This window comes from Eumetopias jubatus, unplaced genomic scaffold, assembly GCF_037043125.1.
Source record: "Eumetopias jubatus isolate StellerSeaLion01/CBP00866 unplaced genomic scaffold, mEumJub1_p1.0 scaffold_15, whole genome shotgun sequence".
In the NCBI taxonomy this organism is placed as follows: Eukaryota; Metazoa; Chordata; class Mammalia; order Carnivora; family Otariidae; genus Eumetopias; species Eumetopias jubatus.
In genome coordinates, this window is record NW_028274821.1 from 91,980,393 (window position 1) to 92,005,927 (window position 25,535).

A 25,535-nucleotide genomic window follows, 5' to 3' on the forward strand; every position below is an offset into this window, starting at 1 on the left:
GGGACATGTCCAGCATTCACTCGGACTGCATTCACAATCAGATGGCGCAAGGGCCCGATGCACGGGAGGCGACAAAGCCAGCAGGGCCAGGCGTGAGAGGCGGAACCCACGGTGTTTACCAGGGAGGAGAGCGCTCCTGCCCGGAGGCCCCCGGCCTGCCTGACTCCAGGACCCCACTCTGGCCTCAGGGCCCGGTGTGTCTGGGGACCCCAGTGATCCCCTTTCTCTGTTGGACATATTGGGGGCTCCTTCTAGGTTTCACAGAAAAAGAGCCCCGTGCCTTCACAAAAGAGAGACAGTCCAAAGTTGCCCATAAGGTGCTGAGGACCCAGGTCACCAGGTGTCACTGGCACGCAGCCGCCTGGCCCCTCACTGCTCCCCTGGCCAGCTGTGCCAGGCTCAGCCTCGGAGCCACAGGTGTCCCAGAGGGAGGGGCACCGGCCCCAGACAGATTATAAAGCAGCAAAGGTGCTACCAAGGTGTGCCTGGGGTCTGAGGATGACAGAGCTTGTCTTGGTCTCTGGGCATTTGAAATCAGCCCCGCCTGCGGGGGTCCCAGACAAACTCCCCCTGGGGCTCCCACGTTCCCCACGCTGCGGTTTGCCCCACGCTCACATGGCCATCTCGAACTGCTCCATCCACTTCCGCTTCATGTCTTCGGTCTTGCAGAAGAACTGGAAGCCCTGCTTTCCTTGCAGATGAATTAAATAGAAACCGTAGGACCACTGTGGGAGGAGAAGGGGACAGGCTGGCAGCTGGCCTGGCCTGGGGCGCACGGACACACGTGCACATGTATACCAGGCACTCGCGCCTGCGTGTGCACACATGTATACATGCGTGTGTGCCAGGTACTCGTGCCTGCGTGTGCACACGTGTGTGCGTGCATGTGTAATGGGTATTGTGTCTGTGTGTGCACACGTATGTGCCGAGTACTCGTGCCTGCATGTGCACACGTGTGTACGTGAGTGTACCGGGTACTTGTGCCTGCGTGCGCATGCGTGTACATCTGTGTGTACCGGGTACTCGTGCCTGCGTGTGCACATATGTGTACATCTGTGTGTACCGGGTACTCGTGCCTGCGTGTGCACATATGTGTACATCTGTGTGTACCGGGTACTCGTGCCTGCATGTGCACGTGTGTATGTGCGTGTGTACCAGGTAACTCATGCCTGCACCTGCACATACACATGCATGTGCATGTATGCACGTGTGTACACACACCCCTCTAACAAGATGTCGTGGGACCCCTCTCCCTCCTGCTGCAAGGTGTACCCTCAACTGAACTCTCTGCAGGCTCAGCCAGGGCCGTGTCTATGACCGAGCGGGGTCCCCAGGGAGCCTGTGCTCAGAGCTGTCTGGGGCCCTTCCACCACCCTGGTCCACCTACTTTCAGTTCCTAAATGTGAGGCTAAAAAGCTCACTGCTCTGAAGTAAAACAACAGAAACAAACCCAACCAAAGGCTGGAGAAGGCTATGGGCTGGGAGAGCCTGCAGCAGAACCGGCCCACAGTTGCCTTGACCACCGACAGGCCACGCCATCTCTAGGGGCTTTCGAAGGGGCCCGGGAAGAAGAGTGTGGAAAGTCTGAGCCCCTTTGTGTTGGAAAAGATGGAGGAAGAAAGGAAGGAGGAAGGGAGCCAGGGAAGGAGACAGGAGGGGAGGGAGGGAAGACAGGAAGGTGAAGGAATCCGTGAGAACACACCAAAGCCCTGCTCACTGTAAAACAGCCTGTGGTCCTTTGCCTCGGGGGAATGGGAGAGGGTGGGACCAGGGCAGGCAGGTGGGCCTTCATGTCCACCCTCTGTAACGGCAGTCTGTGGTCATGAATACACACCACCATCCTGATGAGGGCACAGGGAGCAGGACACAGGAAGCAGCAACCAGGAGCCTGGCCCTGCTCAGGCCCACCCGCGGTCTCCACTGCTGCTCAGGCTCAGACAGGGAGGGCCGGCTGGGCCCCGAGGGGAGGAAAGCAAAGGAGGACCCAGGTGCTTACCATTTTCCCATGAGACTAGGAGGCATGAGGAGAGGGGAGGAAAGGGGGAGACAGGTCATTAAGAGACTAAGCCTGGCCCGGCCCCGTACCACAGTCCAGGACTCAGCACTGCCAGGGGCAAGGCTCTGCCTCCCAGAGGAGAGGTGCCAGGGGTTGGAGGGACTGCAGCTTTGACCCCAAGCCTCAGGAGTTGTTTCAGACCTCAGGCAGGGTTGAGGGGTGGAACCTGCATCCTACCTTGCAAGCTCTGAAGTCCAGAGTCTGGGATTTTTAGCACGTTGGCTCTGGCCCCCAAATCTAGCCAGGGATGCACACAGTAGATGCTCAAGCCCTGGGGTGCAGTAGCCTCTGCTGAAGCAGGACTGCACCGAAGGCGGTGGCAGCCACACCCCAGCATCCACGGCTCCACCCTCCAGAGTTGTGGCTCCACCCTCCATAGCTGTGGTCCCACCCCCAACAGCCCCAGCCCCGCCCCCCAGCAGCCTTGGCCCCCTGGCTGCACGTCAGTGTCTAACAAGCCATTGTCAGGCCTGCCCAGAGCCCCCGTCCGGAGGAAGGCCTGCTTACTGTAGGGGGCAACGCGGGCTGAAATCAGGGGCCATGGCCTACAACCTGGCTCTCTTCAGAGCCGCTCTTCAGCCCCCTCACCCAGGAGCAGTGATCCAGATGACGCCCACCCCCAGGGAAGATTCAAAGACAAAGGGCCAGGGAAGTGCTGGGCTAGGCACAGAGTGGGCTGCCCCGCACAGAAAGCACAGTGACACGAGGGTGACAGAAGGGAAGCCCCGTTCACACAGCAGAGCCACCCAGTCGGGGTCAGGGCTGACTTCCATTCCTGCTCACCCTGCTCCCCAGGCCACCCCGCCACTCCTCCCTCAGCCCCAGAAGGCCCCGCCGTCACCAGCAGGCAGTCCGGGGCCCACCTTCTTGACGTCCTTGTTGTTCATGGGGTCATCGGTCATCTTGTGGAAGAGCAGCTCGATGACCTCCTTCAGCTCATAGCTGTAGCCTCTCCTCTTGCAGACAATGACAACCTTGTCGAACAGGAACAAGTACCTGGCCCAGCAGTGTGGCCAGGTGGCCGTCAGCACGCCCAGTGCCCCGTGCTCTGAGGCCCCAGGACAGCCAGAGTGTGCCTGGGGTGGGCAGCAGCAGGGCTAGTCCCTCTCCGAGCCTGGGCCCCCTCCCACTGTGGGGCTCGGCTGACAACTCTGACCCCCAAGCAGGTCTCAGCTGCTCCATGCAACTCCTCCAGGAAGCCCTCCTTGGCTACCCACTCCCAGGGCTCAAGGCTCATATGGGCTCCTCAGGCCTCCATGCTCCATCCCCCACTAGATGGGAGCCCCAGAGGGACAGGGCTCTGGGGGCCTGTGCCCCAGCCACAGCCCCAGGCCTTGCACAGAGCAGGTGCACATGGAGAGCTCTGAACAAGCAGGGGCCATGCATCTGAAGCCTTCCCGGTCGCCTGCCTGGGCACTCCCTCGCAGGCATGTGGCCAAGGGCCCATGTGGCCCCGGGGAGCCTGGGAGCTCGCAGGCCAGGGCCTCTGGCTGCCCTCTAACCCAGCCCAGTGCCATGGGCAGGGGAGCCACTGGCTGACGTGGCATGGACTGTGTCCCTGAGCAGAAAGGAAGTGAGTGAAGCAGAACACAGGGCTGAGTGGGCAAGCTGTTTCCAGGCTGTTAGGGAGCAGGCGCCCGACTACAAGGGGCTGCCACCCAGCCCGGGGCCACCTGCCTGCTCACCTATCTTGCTTGGTGTGGTTGACTATGGACCGGACCTTCAGTTCCCCGTCGATCTTCGGCCTCCCATACTCCTCCAGTTTCACTTGCTGGAAAGAAAAGGGCAAGGCGGTCAGCCCCAGAGCCAGAGGGGGGCCCAGCTGCCCCACACCTACACAGAGAGCAAGGGCGGCGGGCTGGCACCCAAGCGGGCATGCTTCCCGCGGACATGGAAGGCAGAACTGGGCGAAGCGAGCCCGTGGTTGCTGGCTGGGGCACAGGTCGGGATAGGAGAGGATGGGGGGGGATGGGCCCTGCCCCAGCCCCACTGAGCACTCCCTTCAGCGCTACGGGAACAAGAGGCGATTGATGGCGTGGGTCATGGCAACAGGCCACCGTTGTGTGGAGCCCAGAGCCGGGCCCTGATAGGAAGGGCCGGACGCCTAACCCTGGGAAACCAAGCTGAAGAGAACAAACAGGGCCTATGAGATGGAGGGCGGGCGGGGTGAGGTGGCCTCCAGAGGGGCGTCCTCCACAGGAAGAGGCTTCGAGTCTGATCCCTCTCTGGTCTGCTGCGATTTCAGATTGGCTTGTCTCTCCCCTCTGCTCTGATTCATAGAAGGCGCGTTCCCTGCATGGTTTGCAAAGAAACGGTCCACCCGGACAGGAGGGAATGTTCCAGCACGTTAATGGGGCTGGACCCGTGGCGCCATGACGACGGTTCTCGGCAGCTTTCTGAGTTTTCCGAATTTTGCAGGAGCCGCCGGTCCAAGGCTAAGAGCAGCACAGCTCCAGTGTCACACACGGTGGAGTGAGCACCCTGCTCGGCAGCCTGCCTCCGCACCCCACATTTCCTCCGCCTGCTGCTGCTGGGCTCGGCAGAGACCCCCAGGCTGAGCATGCGCCCTGTCCCCAGGACGAGTCCACACCTGCTCGCCACCACTGTGTTCTTTTTGTTATTTAAGGAACACGATGATTCATATCTGAAAACTTAAAGAACCCCAAAACTTGCATCACAGAGCCCTTAGAAAGCATCAAGGATCACAGGGGGAGACAGACAGCCCCAGACCCCGCCAGGCACTAAAAGTATCTGGGGCTAACCCAGTAGGGCTCAGCCAGGGAAACCCTGTACTCAGGGGATGTCTGGGACCCCCCCGAGGGTGGGGTGCACAGACAGGGATGCTCAACACCCTACAACGTCCAGCACAGACCCCACAACAAAGAATGGCCCGGCTCCAGATGTCAACAGTGTTGGGGTACAGACAGCATGGTTGAAATACTCAGCAGATCTTTGAGAACTTGCTACAGGCTGGCAGACAAGGAAGCGCCTGCTTTCTGGGACGGCCCATCTCTTCCCGGCAGGACACAGTGGCTCACCCAACACCCCAAGGCTGAGCCTCTGATGAACCAGGCTGGGGAGAGGGTCCTGTGAGGCGTCAGCCCTGCCTAATGGAGGGAGGGGAGGGGAGAAGCCGAGGGCCGCTCCCAGACAGAGCGGCCAAACCCTCTCCCCACTGACCCTCCCGGGGAGAGCGGAGCTGCAGGTGGGTGAGGAGCCTTGGGAGGCTGCCTCCCCGCCCTGGGAGCCACAGCCCTTCTGTCCTCGGTCCAGGCCAGGGAGGGAGGGAGGGGGGTCAATACCATTCCTCCCTCAGACCCTGCCCCTCGGCGAGCAGGCCACCTCTGTACACAGCTGCACCTGCTTCCCTGATCCAGACGGAGAGAGTAGGTTTACCCGCCTGCTTACTTAATACCGAGATTGTGCAAGTAATTTTTGAAACACGTATGTATGATCCTAATTCATCTCCACTCTGTAGAGAATCAGCCACACTTACCAAGTTTTCTATAGAACTCTGAAATTCACTGATTTTCTTCAGGGTCTCCTTGTCACGTTTAACTTCGTTTATGTACATCGCTAAGTCCTAAAAACAACGGAAGGCGGGGGAGAGGTCAGCAGGCCGACCCCCATCCCCATCCCCATTTCCAGAGCACCTGCCACCAGCCACCACAGCGGGCAGCCTTTGAAACCCCACCTGACACACGAGTAAACTGAGGCAGGAACGTAAAACCAACCCCAAACGGCTCACATCAGTGGGCGAGACCCCCCAGCCCCCGCCTCCTGGAACGGCTTCTCCCTGCCCTGCCACTCGACCCCCTTCTAGCTCAGACTAGAAGAAAACAGCCAACTAGACCTGACCACCCTGCTTCTCAGCTCGGAGGAACTGGGCCCCTGGCAGGGTCTCCACTCCTGCAGAGTCGGGCAGAACCGGGTCACCCTGCAGTCTAGCTCTGGAGGGCCACACGCTGCTGACCTCCTGCTGGCCACCAGGGGGCAGTGCCCGCTGCAATCCAGGCAGCCGGCAGTGGCCAGGGGGCTAGGGGACCCCAAGCCCTGTTCTGGAGAACCCAGCCGGAGGCACTGACCTGCCCAGCAGGACAAGCTGCCTTGGGTGGAATCCCTGAGCCAGGCCGAGGTGGGGAGCCAGTTCCAGCCTCCCCCTCCAGCACCTCCTGCCCATTCCTATACGAAGCCCACCGGTGGGGCAGAATCTGAGGCAGAAATGTTCCAGGATGGGCCTGGCTCATCAGCGATGCTCCCCAAGCACAGACCACCCAAGGGCCAGGTGATGGGCTCAAAGCCACAGATGGAGACGGACCCCTGCCCTCTGGAAGGAGCTCATCCAAGAGGGTACAGAGGTTAGCGCTCACCCTGGGAGGTGCTGGGGACATTGTCGTCCCCCTGCCCAGCTGCAGTGCTGAGGGAACCTACCCCGTGCTGGGCATTGTGCTCGGCTGGGGACACAGATGACCACGATCAGGGAGCAATGGGCACAAAGGGGTGATGGCATTACCCTGGCACAACCATCCCCAAGGTGGGGGCAATCCTGGGAAATGTCATCTTGCAAAGACCAAAGATGTGCAAGACACAGCCAGGTGACAAGGAGGAGGTCCAGCCTGAGCCAGCAGAGACAGGAAAGGACGGAGCACATACAGGAGCATGGGAGTGACCAAGCTTGCCTGGAATTTAGGGTATTAGTGGCAAACACAGCAGCAAAGCCAGGCATCTGGGTATCTGTGTGCCAGGAGGGGAGCCTGAGCCCGACTCAGGGGGCAGTGGGGAGCCACAGAAGGCTTTAGAGCAAGGGGAGGGCACGAGCTGAGCTCTCCTTCCAGGGACTTACCTGCACTGTGGGCTTCCAATGGACATAGGGAAGGGGAGAGGAGGCAGCATGGCTGAGTGGGGAGGACATTTCAGAAGCAAAAGCCGTAGGCCTGCGCAGTGGGCAGTATGGGTCCAGATGGCCCAGACTGAATCCAGCGCCTGGGACCTGGCAAGAGCCCTGGTGGACGGTTGGGAAAGCAGGAGGAAGGGAGACCCAGGGAAGTCGCCATGGGTCAGGCCAGGTTAGGGATTCTGGACGCTTGGGGCAAGTGCCTAAAGCCCCCTCCACCCACCTTCTCTGCCCTGGGGTGGCTCCCACCCACCACCCCACCCTTGCTCGGCCTGTTGTCTTCCCAGGAAAAGCTGCATCTCCGGTCACAGAACAAGGCTTGTTGGTGAGCCCAATTCCGGTCAAAGCATGCAGACTTGATATGTGAGGCCCCACACTGGCTCAGCCCCTCCCCTGCCTCAGTTTACCCACCCACCTGCATGGCTTCTAGCGCTTCTTTGAGCTGCTGTCTCTCGGGCCGATCGGTGGAATGGCTCAGAAGTTCCTGCACGTGCGAGAGAGGAGTCCCGGGTCACCATGTGGGGATGCGGGCCTCCATCCTTGCCCCCACCAGGCACAGGGTGTGGGCCCAGAGCCAGACCGTCAGGACCAAGTCCCCGACCACTGGGCCAGGCTCTGGCTCAGCTGACCAACCCAGCACAGACAGCAAGCCCTCGCCCAGGGGACACACTGCTTCGAGATGGAGTGTCCCCGAACCTGCTGGGTAATAGGAAGCACTTCAAAGCAGCATGAAGCAAGGCTCCGGGCTAACAGGTGACAGGCAGATTCACCGAAGAGCCTCACGCCACACAGAAACCACTGTCTCCCCCAGGTCTGTCTGTCCAGAAGGACTTCCTACTTCCACTTCTACCATGCCTACCAGGAAGCTTAGAGATTGGGTTAAGTGACCCACTCCAGGCTACTCTTACTCCTGGTCTGGGGACACGTTTCTGTCTCTCAGGTTTTTGGCTCTTACGGATTTCAATCCCAAATTCCCTTTGTCTGTTTTCTGTGATAAACATTCCTGATACGCACCACACAGGCTGTGAGAACAGATTTGCTGGCCTGTCTCTCACGGCGGGCCATCTGGGCCCCGCCCACACCCCTGGAGGCGGCTGGGCCTCCATCCCGCTCTCCCGTGGCAGCCAGCGGGCACACGCATGGCCTCACCTTCAGGAGGAGGTGGTATTTGAGCACTCTCTGCATGGGGACCACGAGCAGGTCTTGAAGCTTAAACTTCCCGTCCTGGACCTTCAGCGTGCATTCCTGGGCAACAGGCAAGCAGAAGGGGATGGAGACCCTCGCCAGGGCTGCTGGGCCCCAACACTCCCATCCCGCAACAAGGGCAGTGGTGGGGGTGGGCAGACCTCAGCTCTGAACTGGGGCCCAGGTGTCCGGTCCTTCCGTGGCCCGGCTCACCAAATGGGCAGTGTCTCCCACACTTGACCCTTGCCAAACCAGCTGTGTGCAAGGGGTGGGCTTCCCAGCAGCATCCTGCTGCCGCTTTGTAGTCTCAGGAGTCTGCAGTGGGCACCCGAGGGCTCTGGGATTCGGAGCCAGCCCTGGCCTGCCTAGAGACCCTCAGGGAAGCCTGCTCATACCAAGGCAGGGCCACCCTCAGGACATTTCCCAGACACAGAGGGGCATCGTGCATCTCCAGGAGACATGCCTCCCAGCATTGCTAGAACAGAGGGCCCTGCACCAGGATTCACTCTGGAAAGGGTTCGACTGGCCAAATACAACACAGGAATCCCAGCCTCAGGGAGCAGCTCAGTTGCCCCTGACAAGGGGGATGAGGAAGGGGCCCTGGAGAGGGGCCCACATGGGCAACTGGACAAGTGCCGGAGATTGGCCCTAAGCGAGGGGTGGGGATAGTGACGGGAGGGAGGCTCCTTGGCTCCCAGCAAATGTCCATCATCTGGGGTCCCCACGGGGTCTGTGTAGGCCAGGGTCAGGGGTCAGTCATAGCCCCTTGCTGAGCCGGATCTGGCCCAGGGGTCAGATGCACCCAAGGGACTCGGGCCTGGGACAGTGACCTGCACCTGTTTCCCCCCAAGGGGGGAAAAAATCATCGAGAAAAACATCTACAAAAACCATCCCATCACTACCCTGGTGTCCACCTTCCCACAAAATGGACAAGCAAGGGGCCGGTGAACGGGGGACCAGGAGGGAAGCCCCCATTACCTCGACCTTCTGTCTGAAGTCTTCCCGGCTGGCGAGGAGCTGGTTCAGCGTGTTCTGGGCATGCTCCATGTGGCTGCAGTATTCCCCGTAGATCAGGAGCCTGGACAGCGAGCGCACGCGCACACAGCTTATGAGACACTGCGGCTCCAGGGGCCGCGCTCCAGTTCCCCACGGAGGGCACGGCAAGCGCACAGCAAACAGGTCTCTCCCCGTGAGAGCTCCTCACTCGTTAACCGGCCTCGTGGTTCTGTTCTTTCCGTGTGGCTGCCTTCTCCCCTCCCAAAATACTGACAGGCCAGGAGAGGGGCTTCCCCACTCTCCCCAAACCCCAAACCCAAGGAGGTCCCCCTTCTATGGTTCTCTTTCAGGTCAGGACCAGGTTTGGAATGAGGTTCTCACTGCCACCTCCATCCTGCCCCTTGGAAAGGCCAAAGCTGGCCAGGAGAGAGGCCCCCGCCTCCCCAGGGCTGGGGGACCCCAGGAAGGCTCTGACTCCCGCCTGCAGGCCCTGAGCACTGAGGCCCATCCTGGCTCTCTGCGCTTGCCTGGCGTGGTGGACCCCGTGCTGACGTTTCAGGGCGTAGGGACCCCGGGGTCAGCCCTTGTTGCTTCTACATGACACTGACGTTCTCTGCCTGGATCCCAGGCAGCTCCTCTCTCGGGGCAGGGTGACGTCAGCCCCGAATGCTGCACACCCGAGGGATGGACGTGGCCACGGGGGCCGGGGGGGTGCTGGGAGCAGCCTCAGGCCACGCTCTCCTTCCCGACACCCTCTAACACCACGGCCAAACCCCACCACAGACTTCGCAGACCGAGCCCCTGGCACCAGGAGCCCAGCGCTCCCCAGGCCTTGGGTCACGAGCCTGACACTTCATCTTTGAAAACCTCATCCCGCGACTATGGAGTCGGCCCCAGGAGGACCAAGGTGACAACAAGCATGACGGCCACAGCCAGCGCCGCTGGGAGCCACCCCTGCCCAGTGCTTCACGCACACCAACATGAGCCCTTCACCCACTTACAAAGGGAGGGGCAATGAGCCCCATTCTTCAGGCAGGAACCTGAGGCCCCAGGGAGCTTGCTAAGAGTCACCAGCCGAGAACAGGTGAGGGCCTGGCCTCCAACGCAGCTTCTTCGGGAGGCCGGGCCCTGTCCAAGGCCTCCAGTGACACCCTGCAGGACTGCAGGACAGCAAACGTCTGGAGGCCCCTCCTGGCCCAGCTCTGGGAGCTGGGGACAGCCTCTGGGATGAGTCCAGATGGGCTCAGGGCCACATCTCTGTCCTCCGTGGACACTGCTTCCCCACGGGCACCTGGCGAGGGGCGAGGAGCGAGGGGCAGGTGGCTGGGCCTGGCGCTGGCTGGGCTTCCGAGGAGGCAGGCTCTTAAGAAGCATCCTGGCCTGGCGTACTCTCCCGGCTCCCGCTGTAGGGCCCGGGGGCGTTGGGGACAGACAACACCCACATTCCTCCCAACTCTGGAGCAATAAAACAGCATGTTCCGAGCATGTTTTCAACCCAGCGAGCCTGTGACTTCAGAGTGGCCCCGAGGCGGGCACAGACGACACATCGTGAAGCATCTCCTGGCTCCCGCGCAGCACCCAAGCTGCGCTGGGCCTGTGTGTGCTCGGAGCCTCCCCAGCCTGCACGCCTGGCCGAGCTGCTGCCGCACTCTCCAGCCGCCCGGAGGCTTTTCGCCGGTGCCAGCCTGCAGGGAAGCTTCCAGCATCGAGAGGCTGAGATTCTAGGACTCCAGCGAGAGGCGGATCCGGTTCCTGGCCTCACACAGAAGCCCACCTTCCCCACCACTGTCAAGTAGAAGACGCCACGGCTGCGCCCCGCCACACTCCAACCAGGCACCACTTTGCATGAGAACCTGAGCCCCAGTTTCCACTTAAATGAGTCTGTTATTAAATTGAAATTTTTAGTATAAAAACTGATTAAATCTCATCATCTCCGGGAGCACCTGGGGTACTGGAGACTCCAAGGTTCCTGTCAAGTTGTTTTGAATGAGCAGACCTCCTGGTGATGGCCCAGTCGCTCCCACGGAAGTCCACGTGACCAGCGAGAGCGCTTCTCCTAAGCACCTAGGGCCCGCAGCTCTGGAGCACGCCAAGCCAGCCTTCGGGGTCCCCCCTTCCCTTCAGCACACCCTGGCTCATCTCGGCCCAAGGTTTCGGGCAGACAGGGTATATGGAGAGTGGGTCCCAATCCTGCCTTCCTCACAGCACACCCTGGAGCCCCACACTGCACTTGCAACCTTCTCTGGCCAGCAAACTTCTATTCATCCCTCAAAACCCTGCCCCATCATTTTTAGCCCTGCCTCCTTTCCCCTCCCAACCTTGTCCCCGGGTTTAGTGGGGAGAGACAGAAAAGCAAGGAGCCAGGTGGGGAGCCTCTGGGCACAGGCCCGTCCAAAGCCCAGTGCAAGGCAGCAGCGGGCCACCCCCCTCTCCATCTGCTCTAAGCTCCAGGGATGGGTCTCATCTGACCCTGCATCCCAGCAACCAGCCTGGAGGCCTGGCCTGCTCAGAGGCCTGACACGTGGCTGTGAGCAGCCAAGACCCCACCCCGCCTGCCTGAACACGGGCAGTGCAGACACAGCCATTCCCAGCAGGCAGGAGGCCCCTTCGGGGAGGAGAGCCAAGCCTGAAGGACAGAAAGATGTGGGGCCATGGGACACACTTGCACCTGAGCTCAGCCTGTCCTCACAAAACACAACTTTCAGGACAGTGCCCCTGAGGTTCTGAGAGGTGACATGACTTCTAAGGTCACCCAGCAAGGGAGCAGCAAGGCCAGACCCCTAAGTGCATCTGTGGGGCCCCCAGACCAGTCTTCCGGGCCCACATGCTGGAGACCCAGGCCACCCCGGGGCTGAGCCCTCATTCACTCCCGCCGACCCCATGGGCGGCCTGAGATGGGAGAGGAGCTGCATGAGGGCCGAGCAGAGACTGGAGAGGGGCCACACAAGCCAAGGGACACTGGGGGCCACCAGCACCTGGCAGAAGCAGGAAGCCTCCTTCCCTAGAGCCTCCGGAGGGCGCGCCGCCCTGCCCACACCTGGATTTCGGCCCCAAAACAGAGAGGGGGTATGTTTCTGGTCAGGACCGTCAGGCCTCTCCCTGCCGTCCACGGCACACACTCTGGGCCCTGTCACGGGCCAGGCGGCAGGGGCCACACACGGTCCCTTCTTGGCCTATGGAGGGAAGTCAGCTAAGGAAGTGAGAGCTGGTAGGCCTCAATTCCAGCCACAAACATCGTGTGCTATTGAGGAAACTTATCCAACTTTTCGAAGTAAAGCAACACATACGGGACTTCATTCACAGATCGAGGTCTCAGTGGGGCACCTGCAAAAACAGGCCGCCTCGGCCACCGGGGCCCCAGGCAAGGCGCTGGGGCGGTGTCCTGGGCCCTGGCTCACTGCCCGCGTGTGGGAGACCGCTGGGGTGGAGCTCTCTGCCGTGTTGAAGACGCCCCGGTGGCGCGTGTCCGGTGTTCCCGCCCCATTTGTCCTGCCTTCCCCACCAGCTCGGCACACCAGGGCACCTCGTTCCGTCCTCCGAATGCGTGGCATCGGCCTCTGGGTCCCTCCCTCACAAGCGGGCAGGTATTTGATGCAAGCGCGGTGTGTGTCTGTATGACTATGTCGTGTAACTTCCTGAACACGCAACTCGGATCCCACTACAGGGGGGCATACGTGCACCTATGGGGGGGGCACGACCTGCCCATCTCCTGACTGCATCACTCCGTCCCGTCACAGAACTCCAAACTCTCACAGTGCCCGGGGCCCGGACACAGGGGGTGCTGCCGGGTATGCACGGACGACACGGGACTGAGCCGGGACCACGGCCAAGTCGCCAAAGCTGTTCCAATCCCTGATTTCCCCATCTGGGCAAGGAGGCTTGGGAGGAGCGGGGCCAAAGGCCTCTCCGGCCAGAGGGTCCCAGGCAGCCCTGCCAGATGAGGCCTCTGTGCAGAACCTCACAGGGGCTAGAGGAGCCTGGATGTGGGTGGGCTCTCTTCCTGCAAGCATTGACGGGGATCACCCAGCCTCCCCGAGACCCCAGCCCACGGGCGAGAGCCACAACCAGAGGCCAGCATCACCCAGCCCGACACCCTGAGCAGCCGGAAAGCACAGAGCACAGAGTGCTCAGCTGTGGCAAAGCCCTTCTCTCTAAACACTCCTGGGTCCTCGGGCGGACGGGGACTTGCCTTTCATCTCACTCTGATGGCTGCCATTCCTAGAAGCACTTGTGCTAAGCTCCAGGGAGTTCCTGCTAAGAGCTAGACCCCTGCCTTCTAGCTGGACCACAAAGTCCCTGTGGCCAGTTCCACTGGTAGTCCTTTAGCCTGAGCCCACTGACCCAGCTTGGCCAACCCCAGCCACAGATAAAAACCACGTGGCTCTTTGTTACATCCACATCTGCAAAATGCAAATCTTCCCCAAGTCCCACTTCCTACTGCGCGGGACTTGTCCCCTCAGGCCAAGGCTAAGAGGACCATCTGCCTTGTCTGAGGACTGAGGCTATATTAATGGAAGTACTAGCTCCAAAAAGAGGGAGGTGATTTTCTTCTGCCACTTGGCACTGGTCATACCACACCTGGATGCTAGTCTAGCCTCCATCTGTGATGAGCTGCCAGGGTCTTGCCATGAGAATTCCTCAGTGGCTTCCTCCTGCCCTTATAAAAAAAAAAAAAATCTAAACTCTTGGCTTTCCAGCCTCCTACAGAAGCCTCAAGCCAGGCTTTAGACAATCTCCTCTTGACCAATTCACGCTTGCTCCTCTGGCCTCTGCGGGTTCCCGAACAGTCCTGCTCCGGCCTCACCCAGGGGCCTTCCTAGCAGCTTCTGCTCCCCGCACCTCACGGCTTGCTGCTTCTCACCCTTGTCCTCAGCACCCTGTTCCTCTCCCTCTTCCCGTCCTCTCGTTTCCTTTGTGAACTTGCTTCCTGTCCCTTCCTGTCCCTCCCTGCCCAGTGAGAGCCGAGGCTGTTCTGTACACAGCAGGCACTCTATAAATGCTTGTGGAATCGGTATGTAGATGAACTGCAGGATCATAGGTGCAGAAATAAGGAGGCAAAGGGGCAGAAAATATGGACACAGAGACAGACTAAGGGACTGGGCACATGAACTCTGATGGGATGTAGCCAGGCCCCTCCCCAAGTGGCCCCCGACTCAAGGGTCCGGCCCCTGAGGCCTTGCTGGGCAGAAACGATGGTCATCCCAGTGGGAGCAAGGCCTGAGAGCCAGTGAGGCCCAAAGCTGTGTGCAGAGGCCAGTGGCCTTGTTAGGGCAGGCCCAGGACACGGAGGTTCCCAGGGAAGGGCAGGTCGTCCGCCAGTACCCTGGCCATGCGGCCTGCCACTACTGCCCTGGGGGAGGGTCCACGGGCTTCAGAAGCAGCCCTGCTCGGGCTCCCCAGGATAGAGGAGAAGCATGCGATGGGCCTGCCACCAGGGCGAGGGGGCATCTGACAGCTCCAGCCTGAGTCGGCTCCCCCCGCACAAGGGCTTGCAGCCAGGTGAGAGGAAAACGTTGCTGGGGCAGGGGGCAGGTAAGGGAGCCAGCCTTCTCCTGGCCCCTGGGGCCCGCCAGCGGACTCACATCTGCACCCTGCGTCGGGCACTTCCTGCTCCCTCACGCCTCCCTACTGATGATGCCCAGCCCATGGCCCCTAGAAAGCGGGCTCAGGGGTCCCTGCCTGAGTCACAGGGCACGCAGGGGAAGCCCTCCAGGGGCTCATAGGCGGGGACATCTGGAATCCAGCCTGCGGATGGGCTGCCTGACCGGGAGGGCGCATGATCCAAGCTGACGGTCACCTGACAGTCTCCCCGCAGATGAGGACGAGATGGACCCAGGCTCCCAACCAGCCGCTGGGGACCTCCCCCTCCCACCCTGCAGAGTGGACCCCAGAACTGGCATTCTTAACGAGCTCCCAACTGGCTCTGATGAGCAGCTGGCCAGAAGAGCCGTCAAGACAGAACCTTCTGGCGCCTTCTCCAAAGCCTGAAGGACAGAGGCAGGGCATCATCTCCCGATGGACCTCTCGAGACTCCGGCAGCACCGGGCATCCGGCCGGGCCCTCACATCATCAGACTTTGTCCTCAGCTTTAAAGACGCGGCTGCCCAGGCTCCACGAAGGAATCCGGGGGCCAAGGCCTTGGTGGAGACAGCAGAGCCGTCCTGACAGCTGCACCTACTTAAAGCTTCCAGAACCCCAGCCCTCCCCTGCCAGGCTCTGGCAGGACATTTCGGGGCACAGAAGGTGGCTCCACACCTCTCCACCCACCGGGCTTACAGGCAGAGGAGCTTAAAGCCAACAACCAAACAGATTCACGGAGGCCTCCTAACAGCGATGTGACTCTTCTTTAAAAAGGACCCTGTGTCGGTTTCTAATGAGTTGTCATCCTCCTCCATCAACAACACCTGTTCTGGACGAGGGGCCCGGACGGTCAGAGGAGCTTCATTCAGGGGCACGATCCCTGCAGGCGCATTTCTGGCCGTAGGCAGGCCAGGGCCGTCTGTGCCTCTAGACTCGGCCTGACCAGCTGGACGCCGGGGGGCGGAGAGAGGCCGCCTGATGCGTAGGATCTACGTCCCCTTGGGCTTCGTGGACATCGGCCCCGATGCCACGGAGACGTGGAGGAACCCGGGGCATGATCGGAGGATCCAGGACCGCCCTCCTTGGCACTGGAAGAGCTGTCTCCCCATGCTGGGGGCTGGGGCTGGGTTATGCCAGGGCGGCCGAGTGGCCGTGCCCCCAGCTGCCGCTGTGCGCCCCCCAGCCCATCCACCTGGCCCAGGCCTTCCGCCTGCCCGGCCACTGAAGCCCTTCAGTGGACACAGACAAGCCGTGTTGGCGGCACAGGCATGACCCTGGCGGTACCGCGTGGCACAGATGCAGACAGGAAGCAGGGAAGTGGCCTCAACCCCGGAAGCCTAGAGCCCTGGAAGCACCGTACTCAGCCCTGCAGGGGCGGGTTTGGCCTCTGTCTTTTAAGCGGCTGCCACACGCCCCCACCCACCCAGGCCTAGAGCTTGAGGGGCAGACTCTCCCAGGTGCGGGATGCCCATGCGGTGGGCACACAGCAGGTGCACTGTGCTGGTGAGAACGCCCTTGGGCCACCAACACCCCCGGGCACAGAGGCAGAGGGAGCTGGTGAAGGCCTCCACCCATCCAGACCCGGCTGGGGGGGAGGTCACCCCTCTAGGCTGTGATGGTAGGAAGGGTGGGCAGCTCTCTTGGTTTACGAGTAAGGACAGGGGTTCGCGGGGCCACAGCCACGGCCCTCGAGGACCTCACCATGAGACTCACACCCGAGTAAACCCCAACTGGCCAGCTCAGCCCCGTCCCCAGGGCAGAACCTGAGGCCCTGCAGACGGGAGGGACAGGCAAGGTGGGCCTGCCACTCACCTTTCCTTGAAATCGAGGAAGACCTTGGCCAGAGTGGTGCCCCCTGCCATCATGGACACGTCAATGGCCCGCAGGAAGCTGTGATGCACCTTGATCAGGTCCTGGAAAGAACCAGCAGTCTGTGCGTGACCAGGTGTGCCAGGCTGGAAGGGCCACGCACCCCTGAATCGCTCTCTCCTGGTGCGATTACAGCCACGTGTGTGAGGGGCCCAGGGCCAGGCGCGCATCCCCATGCAAACACCAGGGTCTCATCCCACGAGAAGGTGCTGCAGTACCGGGCTCCTGAAGGGACCTGCTCGGCCTGTCCGGACACGGGGTGGCCGAGCCAGAGCAGGCCCCGGGGCCAGAATGGGGCTGCAACGGCCCTGGGTGGCTATTGCCACCCAGCATCCTTGTTACCCTCCTGCTGTGTGCAGGCGCAGAGGGGCGCTCTGCCCTGGTCCGGGACGCTGGAGGCGGGCTCTCTCCGTGGGGACAGATGTTTGTCCACATTTCAGAGTAGCCGGGCGACTGGCAGGCAGCACTCCGGGGCTCCCCACAGCTCCCGGTCCGGCTCCCACTCTGTCCAAGGCCGTTTGTGCTGGCCACCACACGCGGCAGGACAAACTCCAGGTAGGGGGCACAGAGCACTAGAACCTCCTGAGTCTGGCTCAGCCTCCCCCGGGAGACCAGCAGCCACCCCTCGAGCTCACGGGGGGCCGCGGGAGGCGGGCAGGAGCCGCTGCTCCCACCAGGCATTCCTGGAGGAAGCCCACCTGTGTGCAACTTCCGGAGACTCCCGCCAACCCCTCCCCGCTCTGCTGACCACATCAGGGTGAGCCTCTCAGAGGCCATCACCTTCCCGTGTCTGTGTGCAGACGTGTGCAGAACGGGTAGGGGGCCCTTCTCAAAGAGCTGGAGGGGACACATTTTTCTCCGGCTGCTGACAAAAACCTAAACCTCTTCTAGGACATGTGTGTCTGAGCGACACCCACAGCACAGACAACAGGCTGGAGAAGCTCGCAGAAACCTTGTCCTCCTGTCTCCTGAGGCCAGAGTTCTGAGAGAGAAGGGTGGCTACTCCCCTCCTACCAGTCAGTCTGAAAAGCACCCCATAGCACCAACCAACTATGCACCTGGCAGGGATGCGGCTCCCCGGGACCCGCAGGGACAGTCGGGTGGGAGCCTGCCTGACATCCGAGCTGGTTAGGAGCCTGAGGCTGCAGGCGCTGAGCCATGGGCTGGGACCCTTACCTCCAGGTTGATGAAGATGGCTGTCATGTCCGCCGGGCTCAGCACCAGCCTCAGGGGGGTCATGTAGTTCTGGAACAGGGAAGCCCCCACTGTCAGCTCGCCTAGAGGGTGCCACCCTCTTCAAGGCCACAGCCGTCAGTGGGGGAGGGGGCTCTGACGACCCACCAAGGTGCAGGGGCCAGGGGTTCTCCGTGGGGCGGTGACGCAGGCCTGGCGCACCACCAGGGCCCAGTGTCGCTGGAGAATGCATGCATTCTGGGGAGACGTGGGCTTCATTCTGCGGGGTGACTACAGCACGGAAGAGTGTGGGGCTGGGGACGATGGAGCCAAGCACCCACACCCACCACGTGGGCAAAGCTCTGTGGTGTCCCACAGGCTGGACTTCAACCTTACTGCAACCCGAGGTGGGTGTTGCAATGGCTGTTTGAGACATTTCAGGAAACTGAGGCCACAGAGGTGAGCACATCATCCAAGGGGACAGGGGACAGAGCCACACTTGCCACCCAACTCAGACCCCTGAGTACGGCCCTAAACCTGCCATCCGAAGAGAGGCCCCCCAGAAACCCCACCGTGGCACTACAGACAAAGAAGAGCCGGGGAGGTTCTCCCTTAAAAACAATGTTGGATTTTTACCCAGTAAGCATGGGCAGTTGGCACCAAGGATTCTCAAGTGACAGGGAAACGTCCTTGAGCCAGTGTCCAGGGGAGGCCGGAGCAGGGCGGGGGCAGGAGCAGGCCCCTCCGTGGTCCTCGAGGAGCTCAGGAGGCCAGCAGGGAGAGAAGACTGGCCAGCCATTCAGGGGGGCACAGGGTCTGCTGTGGGGGTGCCACAGGCTGACGTCATGGGGCCTGACTATGTCCCGGTGGCAGGACACTCACAGCCACTTACGGGGTCGTATTGCTATCACCCCAATTTACAGAGTGGGAAGCTGAGGGCAGAGAATGCCTTAGGGGAGAAGGTATACACAAAGCGCTTAACCTAGCGCCCAGCCTACAGGAGAGCGTATACATCAGGAGCTTTAGCCCAGTGCACTCAGGAGTGGAAGCCAAAGTGATGCCCACCTTAGGCGGGAAGGAGCCGCAGAGACAAGCTCAGGACGGCCCCGGGACAGGCCGACGGCCGAGGGCTGGGGGTGGGACCGGAGACGAGGGTGACAGCCCACGAGGACACTGGTAGGCTGGAGCCTGCAGCCTGTGTGGGGAGTGGAGGGCAGGGGGTGCCTGGTGGCAGCTGCGCCCCAGGGGACCGGCGGCACTGGGAGATGGTGGGGGCCTGCACCCACCTTCTCGATGTCCTCCAGGGTCCGGGAGTACTTGGCCTCGGTCTCCTGAATCTCCAGTAAGCAGCAATTCCTCTTGTCATCCTCGGACATGCCCATTTTCTAAAGGAAGGACACAAGACGTGAGCCAGGCCTGGCCGCGGGGTCACCAGGGTGACAGGGAGGGCCAGGACAGGAGACAGAAGGGGGCCCAAACCCTTCCCCCAACTTCTGCAGATGAGGAAACTGAGGCACTGAGGGGTGTGTGTGGCATGAACCTGAGGACTGGCAACAGCTTGGAGAAAAGCACGGAAGCTTCTAGAATCTGGGCTCCTGTGGCCCTATTCTGAATTTTACCAGACCAGCGTGGGGCCCTCAGCAGCCAGACCCTCCAGCATAGACAGCAGGTGGGGCATGCTTAAAGCGCCTACTGTGTGCACAGGGAAAGGCTCTGACCAGCTCCCTGAGGACCCATGTCCGCCAACAGAGGGGCCGACCCAGCATCGACCTGTTAGTGCAGGGCTGGGCTTTCCCAGGGTCTCCTGGCCTCTACTCAGGGTCCTGAGGGACCAGCTCAATGGCAGGGGCCACCAGGGGCACGCCACTGCGGCAGGGCCTGCTCCCCACCTCCGAGGGGAACGTGGCCAGAGGTAGGACTGACCAGGAGACTGTGGCCACAGGGATGGGGGACGAAGCTGCAGGTGGGGTCACTGTTCAGAGGCTCTCTGGATTTCTAGACCCTCTCCTCACGTCCTTTTAGGCTGAGTGAGCGACATGGGTCCCTAAGTGAGGCTCCGGGCAAACAGGGCTGGGCCACGTGACATGCCATGTGGACTCCTGTCTGCCCTAACACCATTGTCCTCCCCTAAGAAACGCCCCAGGTGTCTGCTGGGGCCGAGGGCTCCAAAGAAACACGTCAGAGGGGCCACATCCCCCAGGGGGCCAGGGTCAGGTAGGAGGCCCCCCAGGGCTCCTTCCCAAGCCCCCTGTAGCCTGGGCGCTATGCTGCTGCTCTCGGGGCTTGGGGGGTGGGCACTGGGGGCCCATGATCCCCCTAAAACCATGTGTAAGACTGTGGGGCCTGACAGCATCTCGCTGCGGACAGGGTCCCAGGCTTTTTCCAAGAGATCTGAGACCGCTCTGCGAGGTGGAGGAAGACGGTGCTGGCTGTCTTTACCCGGGCCTCCCTCCACCTGGCACTTACCTGCATGTATCTTATCTGAAGCGTGGAGAAATAAATCACAGAGAGAACCAATTAGCAGTGTCAGCTCGTTATCCAGCTGTGCTTGGGAGGTAGGGACGCCTGTCCACATTTACCCAACAGCCCCAAGATCCTGTCACAGTCCTCGGCCCGCCTGCCCAAGTGTCAGCCTGGCTGCGTGGGGAGGGACGGCGCCCAGCCCTCCCTCACGTGTGGGCTCTGAGAGTGGCACCTGCCGTCCTCTGGCTTTATCTTGCTTTGGAAAGGTCTCCAGCTACCTTCCACTTAGACTGTTCAGATAGCCTCAGACATGACCGGGGAGGAAGTAAAACCTGTTTTATTTTGGAGGACGGGCAGGGGGCCAGAGGCCCATGCTGAGAGACTGACAGGACAGCTCGTGAGCAGCACGGAGCATAGTCAGGACACTGGGCAGAGCAGGGCAGGCGGGATGCCAGCCTGTCTCGCCCCCAGCCCCCGCAGGTCCTGCAAACAGCCCAGGGCCTGCCCCGTGCGCTTCAGGACCAGGGACAGCAGCAGGCTCTGGGGACTGCCCACTCTGGGGTCTCACCAGGCCAGGCACAGACGGGGCCTCTCAGGGGCGTCTCCAGCCTGGAGGCAAGGGGACCTCCAGACGAGGGCCCGGGGCCACTGCATCCGCTGCTCCCACTTTCCCCGCAGGACCCTCAACTTCAAAGGACTTGGGAGTGAGGTGGCCCCAAATCCAGAGGGCTGGCTGGGCTTTCAGGCCAGCTCCAGGAGGGCAAAGCAGAGGGTCTCCATCAGCGGGGCAACGGCTTGGCCTTCCAGCCCCATAACTGGTCCCCCGGACAGGCTCAGGGGCAGAGCTGCCCCACTGCAAGGCTGCCTGGGGGAAGGGCAGCATTGGCCCTGGGCAGACCTGGGGTCACAGGGAGAGGCCCCTGGTAACGGTGGGGACCCCTCAGGCCCTTCAGACGCTTCAGGAGTGAAACGAGAAACTCATTCCATCCCGAAGAGAGAGTTTGGGGGCTGTGAGCCCACTGCCATGTTTCTCTGTGCTCCTCGGGGCGAGATGCCAGTGGAGGGCAGATGCCACCAGGGCGGGAAAGGCCTCTCTGAAAGGCCTCGCTGGGGAGCCGTCGCCCCAGCTTTGTTTCTCCGCCACCAGCTGGTTACTCCCACACCGCAGGAAAACACTGGAATTTGCTTCTTGAGAAACTCCCCCCCTTTCTTCAGGGAAAGCAAACAGCATAAAAAAGCCTCCACAGTTGGCAAGTGGCGTTTGGGCTGCCCCCCAGGAGCGTGGGGACCCAGGGGGCTGTAGCCTGCCCCCGCCCAGGGCCCCAGCCTCCCCATCCCGGTCCAACAGGACCCCCACCCTCTGCACGGCAGCTGCTGGTCATCAGCCCGCCCAGCAGCAAACCGGTGTCCGAGAGATTATTAGCCAACACCGACTGGGAAATAAATATCCTCGCCACATAAAAGACGCACAGCTGGCTAATTGAGCCAGCAGCGGTCTCCTCGCTCTCCGCACAAAGGAGTAAAATGATGCGCGCTCCGGGCGCCTGAGCACCCAGGCACTATTTTCAGACTCCCCAGGCAGGAAGGACTTGGAAGCTGGCACACCCTCCAGAGAATCCCGGGGCAGCAGTGTCACACCCCGGGCTCCTCGGAACATATCCCATAGGGAGGCCCGGGCCCGAGGATGGGCAGGAAGCCCGCAGGGGCCGGGAAGGGCTGGGGTGCAGCCTCGGGAGCTCCCTCTGCCACGGAGCGCCCCCCGCCCCCCGGGGGCTCTGAGCTCTTGGAGCGGGGGCCACGCTGCGAGTGAGGGGCGGCTTACCATGGGCTGCCGTACCTCCACCTTGATAATGTCTTCATAGATGTCGTCCCCCTCGTCTTCACACGGGACACAGTCATAGATGTCTTCCCCGAGGTCATGCTCGCTGCGTGGGAGGGGAGCCAGTCAGGCGCATGGAAACCAGGGCCAGCCAGGTCGGCGCGGGGACGCAGCACCAGGGGCCTCGCAGAGAGCAGCAGGGCTGCTCGGGACCACCGTGAGCCCCTCCCGCTCGGCCTCCAGCTTCTGGTCCACAAGACGGGATGGTGTACCTGCCTCCCGGGGCCTCCCTGTGTTTACACCAGGCATCCCCTCGTGCTCTGCCTGCCCCACTTCTAGGACCTACCGTGACCACGCCCCCCACTTCTCCACCCTTGTAGTGATGCTGGGCACTCACGCTGCCAGGCCCACGACCTGGAGCCCTGAGTGCTCTCGGTCCGCCCCGGGCATCCCTGGCGCCTGCAGTGGAGGTGTGCTGGCCAAGGAGCCGAGCTCACACATGGACGCCTTCCCTACCAGGTGGTAAGGAAGCCGAGTGAGTGGAGAGGGACATGGAGCTTGTGATGCAGCTTCAAGAACGAGTGTAAGGAAATCACCACTCACTTTATACTGCAACCAACCTTGTTTCGGCTCCTGACCATGCTCTGATTCTACTCCAACAGGCTGTCCCCTCGGCCTTGCCAGATGTGGATCCTAGGACACCTCCTCCAGGAGGCCCTCAGGGATCCCCAGCCCAGTCTGGGATCCAGGACCACCCCCTCCACCCCCGGTTCTCTCCAAGTGCATCCCTCTTGCTGTATCTCCCATTATTTTCTAAGTGTCTGTGGATGAGCCTGTCTCTTCCCTGGACAAAACCCAACTTCTTAACCCCTTCTGAGCACTGTTCCCGATAGACAGCAGGTGCTCAGCAAATATTTCACATCAGCAAATGACCCAATCCAACCACATGCAACGGGGCAACCGTGCCCCACGCCCAGGGCTGACCAGCTCTGCAGTCTGCTGTGGGGCCCATCCTCAGGGCAAGGTGGTACTCGGGGGCCAGCCCACCCTGGAGGCCCGAGCCATCCATGCATGGGTTCGGACACATCTCAGAGCCCAGGCTCAAAGCGGCACCTGGCAAAATTAATTTCCAGAAGGCACGGAGATGCCGCAGAGCACCTCCCCACCCCACGGCACCGGGTGGCCAGAATTCAGGGCCGGGAGCAGCAGGGGACAGAGAGAGCAGAAATGATACCCAGTAGCTCTTATGAATGGGTTTCTAGCCCCATCCCAAACCCGGCTTGTCATCTGACAGGCTGGGAGGGTGGGGGCAGGGAGAGATCTTTCCAGATCTACCTGAGATAGGGAGGGAGAGTTTGTACTCGGGAAAGGCCTCTGCAGCCAGACATAAGGGGTCTCCCCAAAACCCTGGGTGTCTCCCCGTGAGACTGAGCATGACTGGGGTGACACATCTGGGCTTCCCTCTGGGTGGACTCAGGCAGGGGGTAGGTGAGCCAGCTCCTGACTTGATGAGACCCCCACAGGCAGCCGACGAGCAGGGAAGGAGAGGAGGCCGCCGCATTGGGTACTTTACTCTATGCCCCTCCAGGTGTGAGGAAGCCGCCCAATGTTGTCCACAGAACAGAAGCTGGCAGGGGACAGGTCACACTGCGCTAGACCAGCGCACGGACTCGGTAACCACCGCCCACCGATGAGCCCTTCTGGGCCAGCGCACCTGTTAGGTACTTGAAAAACAGTGATCCTTTCTAAACTCACAAACCCCTGGGGGCAGAGAGCCCCGTGGCTGTTTCTGTCTGGATGGTGGTCCTGGGGCCCCTCACCGCAGTGCAGGGCAGCGCCCCAACGGTGACAGAGACTCCGCTCGGAACCAGCAGGAACCCACCATCTCAGAGGCCCGTCCCGCTGGGTGGGTCACTCGGGCTGACCCAAGTCACCTCCCCTGCCTCTCCGGACGCTGTCCCCAAAGGAAACAGCTCCGGAAACCCCGCCCGCCACGTTACTGGGTGTCCAGGCAAGTATCGGCAAGGGTTTTTTCTGGCAGGTGCGATCCACCCCCGATTTCTGTCGTGCAGCAGAGCAAGGCTGGTGACAAAGCCACTGTCAAGAATCCTGACAGTGTGGAACCGAGGGGAGACAGGGACGTTTTCGGGCTGCTAAATTAGACATCTCAAAGGCAGCTGAGGCCATTCACACCGTCTGGAGACAGACTTCAGCTTTGCTCTGATGGGCTGGGGGATGAAGGTGGGGGGCCCGTGACAGTTAAATATCCTAAGAGCTGATGAAATGAATAAAAAGCCGTGAAAGTAGGCCTGGAGAGGAGCCTCAAGGTCGCCTGGTCCCGGGAGAGCCAACCGCCAGTACAGCAGCCCCCTTCCTCAGCCCACATGGCTACACTCCTATTTTGTATTTCCCCGATTGGCTAATAATGTTTAGGATTTTCTGTGCACTTCTGGACATCTGTGCATCGTCCTTTGTGAAAGGCCTGTTGAAGACTTTCCTCCATTTCTAAAAATTAGTTGCCTTTTTCTTATTAGAAAAAGAAATGGCGCTCCTTATATATTCTGGATACAAGTTTTTCGTCAAGTATGTTTTGTGAATTTTTTCCCAGTCTCTGGCTTTGGCTACTTATTTTCTTAGTGGTGTCTTTTGAAAAACATTCATTTTCAATTTAAGAAAAGCCTAACTAATCACGTTTTTCTCCTATGGTGTCCCGACTCTACCCTGTGTCCCATCTAAGAAATCGCTGCATCTTTTCTAAGAAATCATTGTTTTCCAGGTGCCAAGGTTTGTCTCCTGTTTTTCCTTCAGAGAGCTACATAATTTTGGTGTTTACGCTCAGGCCTCTGATCCATCTCAGGTTTCCGCGCATGGTGTGGGGTGGAGATCGAGGTTCGTTTCTCCTCAGGGACATTCAGGAGTTTCAGGTCAATTGTTTGAAAACTTTGTCCCTCTCGCTGGATTGCTTAGAGCCATCTGACCAAAACCACTGCCCACAGAAGCGTGGGTCTACTCTGGAATTTTATAATCTATTCCGTCGACCTACTCACCTATGCCTGTGGCAAAAGCAATTTGTTTTGAGTACTTTCGTTTTTTAATAGAAAGTCCTAAAACCAGGTGGTTTAAGTTCCTAGCTTTGTTCTTTTATGAGATTGTTTAAGGCTATTCTAAGGTCCTTTGTATTTCTGTAGAAACTTTACAATAATCTTGTCAAAAAGAAAAAAAAAAGGCCCGCTGGGGGACCAGGCACCTTAACAATATCATCTTCCAATCCATGAACACAGTATATACACCACTATTTATGAGGTCTTCTTTCATTTCTCTCAACAATATTTTGTAGTTTTATCACAGAAGTTTGGGAACTTAGATAGCCTGGGGCCACTACGTTGGTCCATTTTTTTCCTCTGCCCATTCTCTCTCTCTTCTCCTTCTGGGGTTCCAGTTCCACATATGTTGGACCCCCTGGCATGGCCCCACGTGTCTGAGGCTCTGCTGGCATTTTC

The 25,535-nt window shown here is 60.5% G+C and overlaps 1 protein-coding gene across 2 annotated transcripts in view; it reads right to left on the reverse strand.

Moving 5' to 3' along the window:
- VAV2 (vav guanine nucleotide exchange factor 2) overlaps nt 1-25,535 on the reverse strand; it is a 170,666-nt gene that overhangs the window by 20,155 nt on the left and 124,976 nt on the right. The window contains exons 5-15 of one of the 2 annotated variants that reach the window (XM_088019240.1): nt 22,054-22,141; nt 19,040-19,138; nt 17,757-17,825; nt 16,524-16,624; nt 9,114-9,213; nt 8,100-8,195; nt 7,366-7,434; nt 5,553-5,639; nt 3,742-3,827; nt 2,920-3,052; nt 616-725 (exon numbers count right to left, since the gene is read on the reverse strand). In XM_088019240.1, the coding sequence (XP_087875366.1) occupies nt 616-725; nt 2,920-3,052; nt 3,742-3,827; nt 5,553-5,639; nt 7,366-7,434; nt 8,100-8,195; nt 9,114-9,213; nt 16,524-16,624; nt 17,757-17,825; nt 19,040-19,138; nt 22,054-22,141 (1,038 nt within the window). Of the gene's footprint in view, nt 1-615; nt 726-2,919; nt 3,053-3,741; nt 3,828-5,552; nt 5,640-7,365; nt 7,435-8,099; nt 8,196-9,113; nt 9,214-16,523; nt 16,625-17,756; nt 17,826-19,039; nt 19,139-22,038; nt 22,142-25,535 lie in introns of both variants that reach the window. The other variant, XM_028093393.2, reaches the window with a different exon arrangement.